Below are 14,604 nucleotides of genomic sequence, written 5' to 3' on the forward strand. Positions count from 1 at the left end.
CCAACAATAATGAATTATAGAAAATATTCTCCCTACAGATATGACTAACAAGCTACGAGGACAAAGTTGAGTCGTAAGCCAATTATCCATTCCTCAACATCTGAATGATGTGGGCTAAGATTCTAGATTGTGCTTCAAGCATTAAAAGGCAGGGCAGTTAGCAAACACCACAAGGCCTACAACTGTACCCTTATTCAATTTACAATCTAATGATAAAAATTTGTAGAAAATCATATCTCCCGAAATTAAAGAATGGATATCTCTCGCAAGTTTTTTTCAAACAATTTGACAATATATTAAATTGTCAACTATCTCACTCCATTTGGATAACTCTGTTCTCATACTAATTCTATATGTGAGGAACTAATTGAGTAATGTAAGTAATGAGCATATGGAACTACAGGAGGATTCTGCGTCAAGTCATGCCAAGAACTAGTTTTGAATGATAGCTTAACTCTGAACAACTGAGCCATGCCTGAAGGTATTAATTGAATGTGATACAATACAATAAGCTAATATTTGAAGAATTTTAGTCAGTTTAGTAACTACTTACACCTTTTAGTTGCTGGAGTCAATCTTCTTCAGTTTCTACATTTGGCCACCCTTGATCAGCTTGTAACTTGACAAACTTGGCCAAAAGTTTGATCTCTTCTTCCTGCAAACGGGCTCCAAATGTGCATTGGCCCCTTGGCGTGCAGTTCTCTCCAAAGCCCTGCATAGAGACGTTAGACATTTTATATCGGATTAGAAAGATGCGAGGGAGTAGATTCTGCAAGAGATGTAAATTACAGGAAAAAACTCACAGGCATTCTACCCTTGCCATAGTATGTCACACTGTATATCTCCTCCAGTGTCAACTCCATTCCTGTAAAAGCAACAACATAATCTGTTTATACAGCTTCTGATCTAACATATTCAATATCTTTTTTGGATTTAGGGAAAATAGTATTTTAATTTTTCTTTGATATTCTTCCATATTTTTCTGTCTTCGTGCTTTTAAATTGCATTTATCATGGGCATGCTATTTCCAACAGAATAATGGATTTCTGATTAGATTACCTTTGAAGATCTTTTGTAAAAAGTGTTGCTCCCTGGGAAGATGAGAAGCAATGGATTAAAGAAGTAACAGATTTAGAATAATAATCATCTGGATTGCATGAGTAAAGTGATTATCACCGGCTGGATTATATTTCCGCCTGCATCATGACACCCAATGCAAGCTCGACGAAACAAAGACGCTCCTCTCTGTACATCTATGGTTTGTCCAAATGAAACTGCACCAAATGGGAAACTAAGAAAAACTAGGGAAAATATGGACACAAAGCTATACAAACCAATCTGACATAAGTGAAAATTTTCTGGAGAGTTTCAATTAATCTTTTTTTGTGTCAAAACAACCCCAATAGTTAACACAATCAGCTGAGGACTATGCCTTCTGAAGCTAGTTTGAATCTCCTATTCCCCTCCCATTGGAACACCAAAAACTCACTTATATAAATAATTAAATAATCCCTGAAGAGCTATTTGTTGGAGTGGTTAATATGTTTGGGAAAAAAATTAAAGATATAGCAAAACAGTCCTGAAAATAATAACAAGTAACTTATAGTGTGTTGCTTTGCCACAACTAGAAAAATTAAGTAAAGAACATACTAAATGATTAAGTTGGAGGACGTGCAATATTGTTTAAATCATTTTCTATGAGAATAGCTGTAATAGAATGTGTATAACAATGAATCATGTGACAAGATTGTTTGGGTGTGTACTATTAAATACCTTTAAATATTGGTTGGTTGGACTTACCTGGGGTATGGCAGATAGGAGATAAGGCTACAAGTGCTGCCATTATTAGTGGTGGAACCAAGCTCTTGAGATGGAAACACTTTACTTGATGTTGTTGTTGCATTTTGGGAACTGGGTTTATGTTTCTCTTCACAACAAACACAATTCAATGCTCAATGTTCTTACAAACTTTCAATTTGAAAACCATATTGAGAGAGAGAGAGAAGAGACCTTCATTGAGAGGCAAGAGGCAGCATTATTCCAAGGCGTAGGGGGTGAAGTTAGAGATAAAAGCAGCTGCATGTCTCGCTTCTAACAGTAACTGACTAACTGCTTTGAAGAAGAAAGAAGGAAAGTCTGGGGGATTGGACTCTGGGCTGGACTGGTTGGTTTGGTTTGTCAGCGGTTTCCACAAAGCTCATCACTCAAAGGGTGTGCATGGGTCAAATTGGGTCGGGTTAAGGGGATTTTTTTACCCAATCCATCATGGTGGATTAAAAAAAAATTCAACCCAACCCATCACATAAGTCTAATCTAACCCAACCCACTTGGGTCAAGTTGGGTCGGGTTGAACTCATGGGTTGGACAATTTATTATTATTATTATTAAATTGAGTAGAAAAAAAAATAAATATAAATATATTAAAAAAACCCAAAGATTAGTATCAATGTAACTCTTTAAAGGCAAACAACATTAATGACTAAACAACAATAGTAATTTACTAGGGTTTGTGTGAACTAATTAGCTTTTATATAAGATAGGAAGAGCTATTTATTTTTTAAAATTATTAATTATATAATATTATATATATATATATATTAAATTTATGGGCGGGTCGGGTTGGGTTTGGTGGGTTTGAAATTTTATGACCCAAACCCAACCCGACCCACTATCAAAAAAAAATTTATAACCCAATCCAACCCACCAAGGCCTAAAAACTGACCTAACCTGGCGGGTTGGGTTGAGTTGGGTCGGTTTTGGTGGGTTGGTGGGTTGGCTACACACTCCTACTCATCAGATCCTCCTATCAAATATGGTCCTGCGTTTTGTAGGCCTTAAAATTAAAAATTAAAACAAAAAAGTTATCGAGTGACGGTTGAGTTTTTCTGTGCAGTCTATCAATTTTTTGGGAAAAAATCTACTCACAAAAATATTACACAACTTTTTAACCACAGATGTAACATAGCATAGTGTCAATGATGAAGAAAATTTGTGGATATGTTTAAGTAATAAACAATCGTTCACAATTTATCATGTCAAAATTGTGATGAAAAGTTATAAAATAACTTATCTTGAAACCACTCATTTTTACTTTTTTTTTTTTTTAAACATTTTTGACAATCAATAGGTGTTGTTAAGGCTTATAAGACTTCTCGTTTGAGTTCATAACTGAAATCAATATTTTACTTACTACTAATAAGGTATCAAATTTTTTTGTATATAAACTTTCTCTTTCTCTATTTTTTTTTTTTTTTTGAGTCAGCACAATATTTAAGTTAAAAATATATTTGTTTATTAGCTATTGCTACTTTCTAATATAGTGGAACCTGCTTGATTTTTCATCAGCAGATACAATTAAGCACAACCAAGACTCTTGTATCTCAATTGGTTAGTAACTTCTAGTATGTTCATGAGATCCAGGGGTTCGAATCTCTCATCCAAGGTTCGAATTTCTCCTCCTCTAATAAACTACACAGATAATTCAAAAAAGGGGGGACAATGCTAATTATTTTATTTATTTGAAAGCGAAGAGTCATTTATTGAAAATCATTGTGTTTAGAAATTTTAATTTTGCTAATATCTCAAGGGTGTTAACATAATTAACTAAAAAAATTTCCTCTTTTTTCTAAGGTACTTTCATCGATTAAGTAATTTACAAAATACATCCAAACATGCCGTTAATCGTAATTCAATGTTATCAAATTATCCAAATAAAAAATTACATAACTAAAATATTTTCAATGTAAGTCAAACTCAAGCTTGAAACTCAAGTTCTAAAGAGGTGCTACATAACTAAAAAAAGTTTGAGCAAAAGCTTTTGAAAGCTCGAATTTGTGTGAAACACAAGAGTTTGTTTAGACCCCCAAATAAAAATTACGGCTAGATTGCTTTTGTTCTAACTTAAGCTAAGTGCGAAATAAAAATTAATGAGCACAAACAACCGAAACAACTACCCTAAGCCATATTCATGCAATATCAACAATAAAAGATAAGTTTAAAGAGTAGGGAAGAAAGATGTAAACACAAGATAATACGGCGATGTGTTATCGAAGAGGAAACCTCAGAACTCGGCAAAAAACCTCTTTGTCGCCCTCCTAGTGGTGAATCAATCCACTAGAGAATAAATTGGAGTGCACGAATAACAAAAGACCCTCCAAGCCTAGTCTACCCAATGTACTTGAGCCTTCTAAGCTCTTACTACCAACTAGCTTCTCAAAACCTTGTTTTTTTTAGCTTTCCTAGATCCCGCAAATCAGCCCAATTGCATCCGTTAAGTGAATGGCTCCTTTCAATGCTTCCCAGCAGCACAAAAATCTCACTTTACATTCAGATTGGGTGTGGTAAGTGTTTGGGCTATTAACCTCTCAAGGATTTGGATATGGAAGGTAGGAGTAAAGAAAAACCACAATGAAATGTGTAGATGATTGTGGGTATAACAATCTCCAACTCTCAAGTATATATTCTAGGGTTTTCTCTTTGAAAAACACTCCTTCCAATATATTGGTAATGAGGGTATATATAGTGTGGGTTAAGACTTGGTAAAACAAAAATGACAAAATAGCCAAACAAAATGTTTCACAAGTATTTCGCAAGAAGGTCTTACCCGCGAGACACTCGCGAACATTCCAGGCTGTCATGACTCTTCACATTCTAGTCATGTGCTCTACACGTGACTACTTCGTTGGATAGCTTCTCGCGAGCTTCTCGCAAAATCCGCTTGTTCTTCACTTTAAGCTTGAGTCTTTCACACTCTCTCACACACACCCCTTAAAATTAAAAACCCTACATAAATACAGGGAAAAATGATTGAATAAAATTACAATCAAATTTGGCACGAAATTAAAGCTAATACAAAATAGTTATAAATCACAATTTTACATTCTCCCCCTTTGGCTATTTCGTGACAAAACCCCTAAACAAACTCTAGACTTAAATGTAAGTTTGGGAACAATGGAAAAACTCACTCACATCTAATTCTAGAAGCTGTGAAGCACTTGCATCGTATACACCTGTATCTTGAAACACTTACACACAAACAAAACTTTCATTAAGCTCATGACAAATTGAACACAAGGTACGTATAGGAACAAGTAAAATTCAATCAAGGTATTAAGCAAGATATAATCTATGAAGCATGACTTGATCAAACATGAACAGTCATTAATGAATGACTACAATGATCCTTTATCTAGTAAAGGATCATCCAGACACGCAATGCAATTAAGAACAATGTTAAAATCAATTGTATGTCCAACAAACATGATGCATTAAGAAAACTAAAGCTAAAAGTGATAGAAATCAAAAGGCATAAAAAAGGTTATAAGAACCAAGATACACAGATAGTACTAAAGATAGGCTGAAATTTAAACTAAAGTACTTTAAAGCTTTAAAAGAAAGCAGTGTAAATATCCATAAGTTTTAAAAACTTAAAGTAAACAAAAAAAAAAAAAACTACTAAACCACCAAAATATACCGATATCTACTCTATGCTCCCCCTCAAGCTGTGCAACTCCTCCTCCTCAAACTACTCCCCATTTTTGACCGGAATGGCCAAAGAGGCTAGAATTGTTTGGATTCGGATTCAGAATCCTTTTGCTGCTGGTCCCTCATCATGTCATCAATTTGGGAAGAGAGTGCAATGATTTAGCTTTGGATATAGGTAAATTGAGCTGAGGAGTGTTGCATGTGGGATTCTATCATATCATACATCTGCTCTACCCTTGCAATGAGATGATCAAGGAGATCAAGTGCTTGGGAAGAGGGTTGTGCAGAGCCCTCCAGGGCTAATGTGAACCTATCTATCTCTTCCTTCGTGTCCCTACCTTCTTACTCAACATTATCCCTTGGGATTTGAGAAATACCAACAGATAGTCCGGTGATATGGGCTTTGCTCCGGGTCATGGTTTGAGCACTAATTGGATAATCCCTTTGCATCACGGGAAGACCACTCAAAATCTTCACTTTTGCCCTTGCTATAAGAGCCATGATGAGACTAGGAAATGGTAAGACCAGCCTCGAATTCCTCTTGGTGATGCATTTGGTGAAGAGGAAGTAGATGTGATTGCAAATGTCGATCTCCTTGTGTGTAAAGAGATCATGCAGAAAAATGGCTCTTGGTCCTGACTAGGTGGTCAAGTTCTTCATCGGGTAAAGGTTGTAGATCATTATGTAGGCCAATGTTCTCATCTCCGTGGTGAATGGAATGGTGTTCATTGCCTTCTTTTTGAGGTCACCACCGATGAGTTCCATAATTGGCACAAGAGAGTCTAGTCTATCATCATAATGGATATATGTTTGTTGAGTCGATGGACGAACTTCCAGTATCTCTTGGATAGACTCCCTTGAGATATAAAACTCTCTCCCTCTCAATTTACAACCTATTCGTTCCCCTTCCACAATGGCATTGGCAAAGAATTCCCTAATGATCTTGGCATAGACATTTCCCACTGGGTTCAGCAATTTTGTCCATGTCCTTTCTTTGAACACTTTCAGAAAGTTTTCAAGTGTCTCTAAAGTTACAGTCCTTTCCAAGATGACTGGGGCCCTTTTGTAGTAGTCATTATAGGCCATGTCTACATCAATGCTTCAGAAATTTTCCGATGCAGTGCGTGGACACTTTGAGGACTTCTTTGAGGCTGATTTCTTAAGAGGAGACATCTGCAAAATAGTCACAAGCACAAGAGAACAAAGACAAAACAAAACAAACTTGATTAGATTTAAGTTAGTCCATAAACCAAAAGTCCTAAAAAGAACATAAAAACATAAAACCTAATATCACAAGACCATGTTATAAATGCTAAATGTGTAACAACACATATCGAGCAAGAATGGAATGCAAAACATGTCAAGTGAACAAATGTGTGCATCAAGTGTGCATGTGGTATGCATATGTGATGCATGATCAAGACATGACCAAGCACACTTGGGTCAAAGTGTGTAAAACACACAACCAATAATCAAAACATGATAATCCCCAAAGTTTGGTACTCATTGAAGTCCAAAGCAATAACAAAATGTCATTTTACGCATTTTATCAAACACCACTAACATGTAAAGCAATGCATGAACATTTGAAAATCTTGCCTAAAATACAGGTTAAAATGCCACTTGGGGCCAACACAAATACAAACACAAACAAACAAAATGGGACAGAGCCCAATCAAGAAAAAACAAAAATTTTGCAGAAAAAGTTTTCCCAACCCTTTTCAAAAACAAACCCAACCCTCACAATCCTAGAATCTAAGGTAAAATCAAATGATTCACAAGTGAAAAGATGTTAAAATATACCTTAGAGATGTTTTTGGAGTGATTGATCTTGAGTTTTAGGTGAGGTTTAAGAGAAAAATGTGTTTTTGGGTTGAGAAAGGCACGGAGGAGGCAATGAGAAGGTTTTGAAAAACTGTTAACATCTATCCTTAAAAACTACAAAATCGCATTTTTTGCAGGCAAGCTTCTCACAAAGTTACTCACGAAAATGGCCATTGAAGCTCATATCAGTTTCACGGGAAGAGTTTACATGCGAGCCAGTCACGAAACTCTCTATATGAATTTCGATATTTTCCAAAAATTGTCATCCTCATTTTCGCAAGAAGAGTTAACTCGCGAGCTTCTCGTGAAAATGCCTCTGTAAGAATTTTTTGTTAAAACCAAGAAAAGAACACTTTGGACAAAAACTCTAAACACACAAAAGCATAAAAATACTTTAAAAAAGAAATACAACACTCAAAAATCTTTTTGGATTTGATCGACAAGCAATTGAGTATACATATCACATTTGAACACGTACAATCACACAAATGGAATAAGCATTCATTGAACATTAGTCTTGTGTGTTGTGTGTGTGGATCAAGTATGAACTAGTCAATAGTCTAATATAAAACTTCAATGATCAATTCAATCAAGTCATACACGACTAGTATGAAGTCAAGTGACCTATCTCACTTATAAAAACGAACATATATGACCCTCACTAATGTGATTACAATTGATTGAAAGCCATTTGATTTGCTTTTATTTTACATATTTTTGATCAAATACAACTCAATTTTTGAAAAGCAATGCCATAAACATTTTAAGGTAAATTTGACAATTTAGTCTTTGGCTTTGGCACCATACATTTTAATACCAGTCGCTTTCCCTTTTTTCTAGTCAAATATTAGTATGTGTGATGACTTTTTCAGCTAAAAATCTCTTTTCAAGATTGACATTTGAAGAGCTCTTTGAAAAAGAAAAAACATGTGAGGAGATATATAGGCACAAATTTACGCATGTATCAAGATCAAGCAAGACTATTGACCAATCATTCATGACAAGTTTGAAGATCTATTTACAACAAACAAACGTAAATTTCTAGATGTTGTTCACACTTAGAAAATGTGCATACATAACAAGCTAAGCTCGTAAATGTACTACGCCATTAGTACAGAGGTACTAGACCAAACTCACATGTGATATACACAACACAAGCGATCAAACTTTTTGAGATTTTTCAATTTTTATGGGTTTTTGAATTTTTCAACACACTCAAAAACAGAACATATAAAGTAAGATCAACAAAAATAACAAGTACAAAAAAAACTTGTAAAAGAAACATGCTAAAACCGGAAGCAATGATACAAGAAAATTGCATATGTCATGATGCATGAACTTATAACCCTAAAACATTGGAAGTATTAATGCATGGGCACAGAGGGTGATCATGCATGAGAATCCTTCTTCTCCCACACTTTACAAGTGTTTTGGGTGAAATCCTTAGATGGAGGGATACGACCTACATAACTCTCAAACCTTGGGGTGAAACTAGCAAGGCATAATGAAATGTTCTTCAACATTTCCATAGCATCTCCAATGAGTTGTCCCTCATTATCTCCTTTAGCTTGTATTCCCTTCATCCTTTGGTTTTGCACCAACGGTTCTATTTGCAACAACAAGGGTCTCAATCTCACCTCTTTGACTTTCTCTACATTTTTGGCCGATACGAACCTCACTTCCTTCTTGGGTTCGTTGCTTAAGCTTGCTTCACCGGTATAGCCTAAAACGGTCTTATCATGTGAAGATTTTTGTGAAGATTTTTGTGAAGATAGCACACTGTCAAGTTTCTTGGTGGAAATGCGCTCAACCTTGACATTTGCTTGTATAATTTCAAGTTCAAGAAACTTGATTTTAGAATAGGCTTCCACCAATTCTCTCTTAAGCCTTCTATTTCACACTTCGCTTCCTTGAGCTGCACAAGGGTGCACCTGTGCTCTTCTTAAATTTTCTTCATCTTTTTTGCGGCATTGTTCGCAACCTTCGCGTATTTGCCACAATCTTCTAACAAGGCATCATAGATTTCTTGAAAGTTCTTCTCACCTTCATTGAGGCACACATCCTCATTATTTAAACCTTCAACTTCTTCACTGTCCAAATGCACACCAAGCTTATCCACCAAATTGCTCAAATAATCCTTAGAATCAACGGAGGTAATTGCCATGAAGGCCCTATAGTTTCTGTCACTATCACACTCTCCTTTTGTATCTGAATTAAGCTTTCAAAATCACTAAGGGTAGTAGCAAACACTAAACTCTTCCTTCTCAAATAGTTTGGACATTCTTTCTTGAGATGTCCATGACCATTGCATTCATAACACACGATTCCTTGAGTGGATGAAGAATCCTTCCTATCTCTCTTCTTAAACTCCCTCTTGTCGTTCTTAGAGGATGAGAACTTTCCTTTGCCAAAAAACTTCCTATTGTTCTTCATTTTAAGAAATTTCCAGAAGTTCTTCGCAAAAAATACTACCTCCTTCTCTACGTTGTCTTCATCAGAAGAGTCACCCACTCTCTCATTTATAGTTTTGAGAGCAAGTGATTTTCTAGACTTGTGAGAAGGCAACCCAAGCTCATATGTTTTGAGAGATCTAATGAGTTCTTGAATCTTAATCTCAATTTTTTTTCCTACAACTATATTTTGACCATTTTCTTTTAAAGCAAGATAAGGTTAATGAAAATAAGGTGTCCAAAGCAGACCTGTCTAAAGCAGTCTACAACAATGACTAAAGAACAAATTTGAAAATTGTAGCAATTGAGTTTTGTTAATGCATCCAAAGATAAGAAAAATAAATAAACTATTTGCGGCCAATAATCTTATTCACATTGTGTATTTAAAATTTTTCACATTGTACATAGAATTTTTCAAGTCAATTTCATGAGGGCAGCAGATTCTCTAATTAACCTACTACAAAAAGACAGCTTTCAATGCAAAGGAAGGGACACTCTACTGTACAACAAATTGCTAATTGACAAAGAGATTGTTTTAGTTTTTATAGAGATGTTGATGGCGAATTGATGCCTCTAATTATACAAGCCTGCTATAGTACCATCCTACATATAAGATGGTACTGTAGCAGTATTGTAAAAAAGTTTACAAGTTTAGAAGGCCGGATGGAGTGGGCTTTTGTGCATTGATGATAAAATACACTAACATATGTCATGTACAATAGTCAATGGGAATGCTCTAAGAAAAGAAAATAACTTAGGTATTGATAACTATTTTTTAGCATTGTTGTAGGAAATAGAGTTTTATATGTAGAGTTTTAGTGGTAGAGCTTTCACAATATATAATTTTAATTGAAAAGTTCTTTAGTGTTTTAAGTATTTGACAAATTACAGTGAATTGTGTTTTAAAGTTTTGGGTTTATAAAACATGAATAGTAAATTGTAGAGTTTTTTTTTTTTTTTTTTCTGTTTTTCTTAAAGACTCCAAATTTCAATATCAATCTCTAACATTAAGGGTTTTTTAAAGCTCTTTTTTAGTGGATTGCCCCCAATTTTCCAATTTTTTTCTTCCAGGAAGAGCTTTAGAGCTCTTAAAACCCTTTTATAGTTTTGCGTTACGGGCTCTCGTGTTCTCTCTATTATTCTCAAAAGTTTATTAAATATCAATTTTGATTTATTTTTTCCATTGCATGGAAAAAATAATTTCAAATAGTTTAGAACTTTATAAATTTAAATTCACCCCTTAATATATTATTTTTATTTTCTATTGAAATGTTATATATATATATATATATATATATATATATATAGCTATTGAACCTCGTCATAGTTTTTAGGTCATAAAATTACTTGTCCCATAAGAAATTTCTATAGAATCAAATCATTGGGAGAAAATTTTAATCTCAATCCATAACCCAGATTATAATAAAAGCAATATTTAACTCTTTCTAGCTACATGTTAATACAATTCTGAAAGGTTTTCTCAGTTGAACTTAACTCGTATCAAAAGCGTTGTTGTTCAACTAGTATTTCCCAATATTTTCTATAAAAAAAATATATCTAAAATTAAATCCTCTCTTTCCAACTATTAAATTATATATTATATAATAAAAAAACAAATAACAGACATTTTCTCTCAATAAATAAGAAAAGTCATGTTATCATAAAAATCCATGGCCCTTCCGTCCAAGCAAAACCTTTAAATAATATAAAATAGTAATAAATGAAAAGGCCCTAGGCAAACCTGTTTTACTTGTTGGCCATCACGTGTCACATGAGAAGCATACGATTTATAAATTAAAATGGCAAGATGAATAGGAATTTACGTCTATGTCAAATGGTCCAATCCAACACCAGTTTACTTAAACCATGGATTTGACTATTCTAACTTGGATTTGACCATTCTAACTTCTACGCTAATTACTAATCCCAAAAAACAAAAACCAAAAAAAAAAAAATCGTAAGTTTGAATGCTAACTACACCAAAAAGATATTAATCGGTGTTTTAGTTTGACAACAAAAATTAAAGAATAGTCGTCATGAAGTAGCTACCGCTTCAAACCGTTTGGAATCTATTATTAAAAAAATTATAATAAAAGACCCTTAAAAATCCAATACATTTCCACTGCCAATTCATGTCTAGCTTCTAGATGCCTTCACTTTTTCTTAGAGGTGTATTTTGGCCAAACTAATTTCAAAAGCAAGATAAGGTTATTGAAAATAAGGCATCCCACAGAATGGCTGAAGGACAAAGTTGAAAATTGTAGCAACTCTAAGAGTTTCGTTAATGCATCCCAAGATAAGAAAAAAACCGAAGACTACATTTGTGGCCAAGAATCTTCTTCACATTGTGTATTTAAAATTTTGCACATTGTACATCGAATTCTCAAGTCAATTTAGTAAGGGCAGCAGATTCTCTGAATATCCTATAAGACACAAACTTTCAATGTAGGCAAGGGGCACCTTACTCTACAACAAATTACTAGTTGACAAAGAGATCATTTTAGTATTTATAGAGATGTTGATGGGAAAATTGATGCGTCAACAATAAGAAAATATTACATGTCATCTGCCATTCAATGCAGCTCCAAAAATTTTTCTCAAGGTGCTCTTTAAGAAGTATAAATTATACAATCTAATAAAAAGAGAAATTCATATATTGACAATAACAACAATTAAAAAAAAACACACATACATAAATTTTAAAATTGTTTTCTATGAGTTTTCATATTTTGAAATCATTGCACTATAATTTCATTATCAATGCTACAAGCTATATCTCTTTCAATGTATACAACCAAACAATCATTCATCCACTGAATGTAGAATAAATTATGGAGAAAATTTTAACTTTATTGGCACAGAGGGTGTTCACAAATTTTTTTTTAGGGTAGACAAATAAATTTTTTTAAATTATTATATATAAAATATAAAAAAATTCAGGTCAGGTGGTCCCGGGACCATAATGGCCTTAAAGTGGCGCCGCACTCATTGGTCCAAGTTATGACTATGATCTTCTCACATTTACTTTGAAGTTTGAACATTACTACAATTCAACTTTCATGTTTGTCTCAAGCACATAAATAGACAGGCACAAGGCCTATATTTGGACAACCTCAGAATTTTGTTAAGAGTGTTATCAGAGAGATAATATGTCAAGTCCAATACTAAAAAACCTTCCATTACTTTTCTTTCTCATTCTCCCAGTTTGGTCCTCAACTTCAAATTCAACTCATGAGAGCTTCCTGCAATGCTTTTCATCTCATTTACAGTATTCTAATTCAAGTTTGGAATTAGTCTTCACCAAGAATAGCTCTGCTTATTCATCCATCTTAAATTTTACCATACGAAACCTAAGATTCGTGAACTCTTCAAAACCACAATTTATCATTACTCCGTTTCACGAATCCCACGTCCAAGCAGCTGTAATTTGTTCCAAGAAATATGACATGCAAGTAAGAATCCGAAGTGGAGGCCATGACTATGAGGGCCTTTCTTATGTATCTGATGTTGTTCCATTCAACATCATTGATCTTGTCAATCTTCGGTCTATTAGCATCGATATAGAAAACAAGAGTGCATGGGTTGATTCTGGTGCAACTCTAGGAGAGTTATATTACAATATTGCAGAGAAAAGTAAGGTCTATGGCTTCCCAGCAGGGAGTTGTCCCACTGTGGGTGTTGGGGGACTCTTTAGTGGAGGTGGATTTGGTACCATTTTCAGAAAATATGGCCTAGCTGCTGATAATGTTTTGGATGCTAAGATAGTTGATGTTAATGGTAGACTACTAAACAGAACATCAATGGGAGAAGATCTCTTTTGGGCTATCAGAGGAGGGGGAGGGTCAAGTTTTGGAGTCATTCTCTCGTGGCAAATCAGGTTGGTTCCAGTACCACCAGTTGTAACTACTTTCAATGTCCAAAAGACCTTAGAACAAGGTGCAACTAAGCATTTCCAGAAGTGGCAAACCGTTGCAAATAAGCTTCATGAAGATCTTTTCCTCCATGTAGTTTCAGGAGTTGCTAATGCAGATTCAAATGGCAGAAAAACTATTCGACTTTCATTTACCTGCTTGTTTCTTGGACCAGTTGAAAAACTCCTCGCTTTGATGCAAGATAGTTTTCCTGAGTTGGCCGTGGAGCGCAACAATTGCACTGAAATGAGTTGGATAGAATCTGTTCTTTACTATGCTGGCTTCTCAACTAGGGATCCCTTAGAAGTTTTGCTTCATAGGAGACCACTAACAGATATCTTCATGAAAGCAAAATCAGACTATGTACAGGAACCCATTTCAAACACAGGGTTGGAAGGATTATGGCAAAGACTTATGGAAAAAGAGCAATCGCAGCTCATCTTATCACCTTATGGTGGAAAGATGAGTCAGATTTCAGATTCAGAAACACCTTTCCCACATAGATTTGGAAATTTATATCAAATCCAATATACAATCACTTGGGACGATGACAAAGAAACACAGGAACACCTCAGGTGGATAAGAGAGCTTTATGCCTACATGGCACCTTATGTTTCAAAGTCTCCAAGAGAGGCCTATTTGAACTATAGGGATCTTGACTTGGGGGAAAACAACACAAATAATAATACAAGCTACGCACAAGCAAGTACTTGGGGTTTGAAGTATTTCAAGAACAACTTCAAGAGACTAGTTTATGTAAAGACTCTCATTGATCCTAGTAACTTTTTCAAGAATGAGCAAAGCATCCCAGTGCTTCCATCTTGAGGAGAAAAGAAAGGAACTAGGAAGTGTTTCGAGAACGAGAATGAATAAAGATCTTGTTATGAGTTTGTATGAAGTTAAAGGGAAAAATAGTAATATTTCTATGGTCCAAA

At 34.7% G+C, this 14,604-nt stretch overlaps 1 protein-coding gene and 1 pseudogene across 1 annotated transcript; one reads left to right on the plus strand and one right to left on the minus strand.

The window, feature by feature from the left end:
* Window positions 1-247: 247 nt before the first annotated feature.
* On the minus strand, window positions 248-2,182 carry LOC142644615 (cytochrome c6, chloroplastic-like; annotated as a pseudogene).
* A 10,696-nt stretch (window positions 2,183-12,878) lies between these two features.
* LOC142642618 (tetrahydroberberine oxidase-like) lies at window positions 12,879-14,604 on the plus strand. Its single transcript, XM_075817014.1, has one exon. The coding sequence runs from the start codon at window positions 12,908-12,910 to the stop codon at window positions 14,492-14,494; it is 1,587 nt and encodes a 528-aa protein (XP_075673129.1). The 5' UTR covers window positions 12,879-12,907; the 3' UTR covers window positions 14,495-14,604.

The sequence above is a fragment of the Castanea sativa genome, chromosome 7 (genome assembly GCF_040712315.1).
Source record: "Castanea sativa cultivar Marrone di Chiusa Pesio chromosome 7, ASM4071231v1".
Lineage (NCBI taxonomy): Eukaryota > Viridiplantae > Streptophyta > Magnoliopsida > Fagales > Fagaceae > Castanea > Castanea sativa.

Excerpts from the sequence above, each read along its gene's own strand:
- LOC142642618 (XM_075817014.1), top strand. The coding sequence starts at position 12,908 with ATGTCAAGTCCAATACTAAAAAACCTTCCATTACTTTTCTTTCTCATT.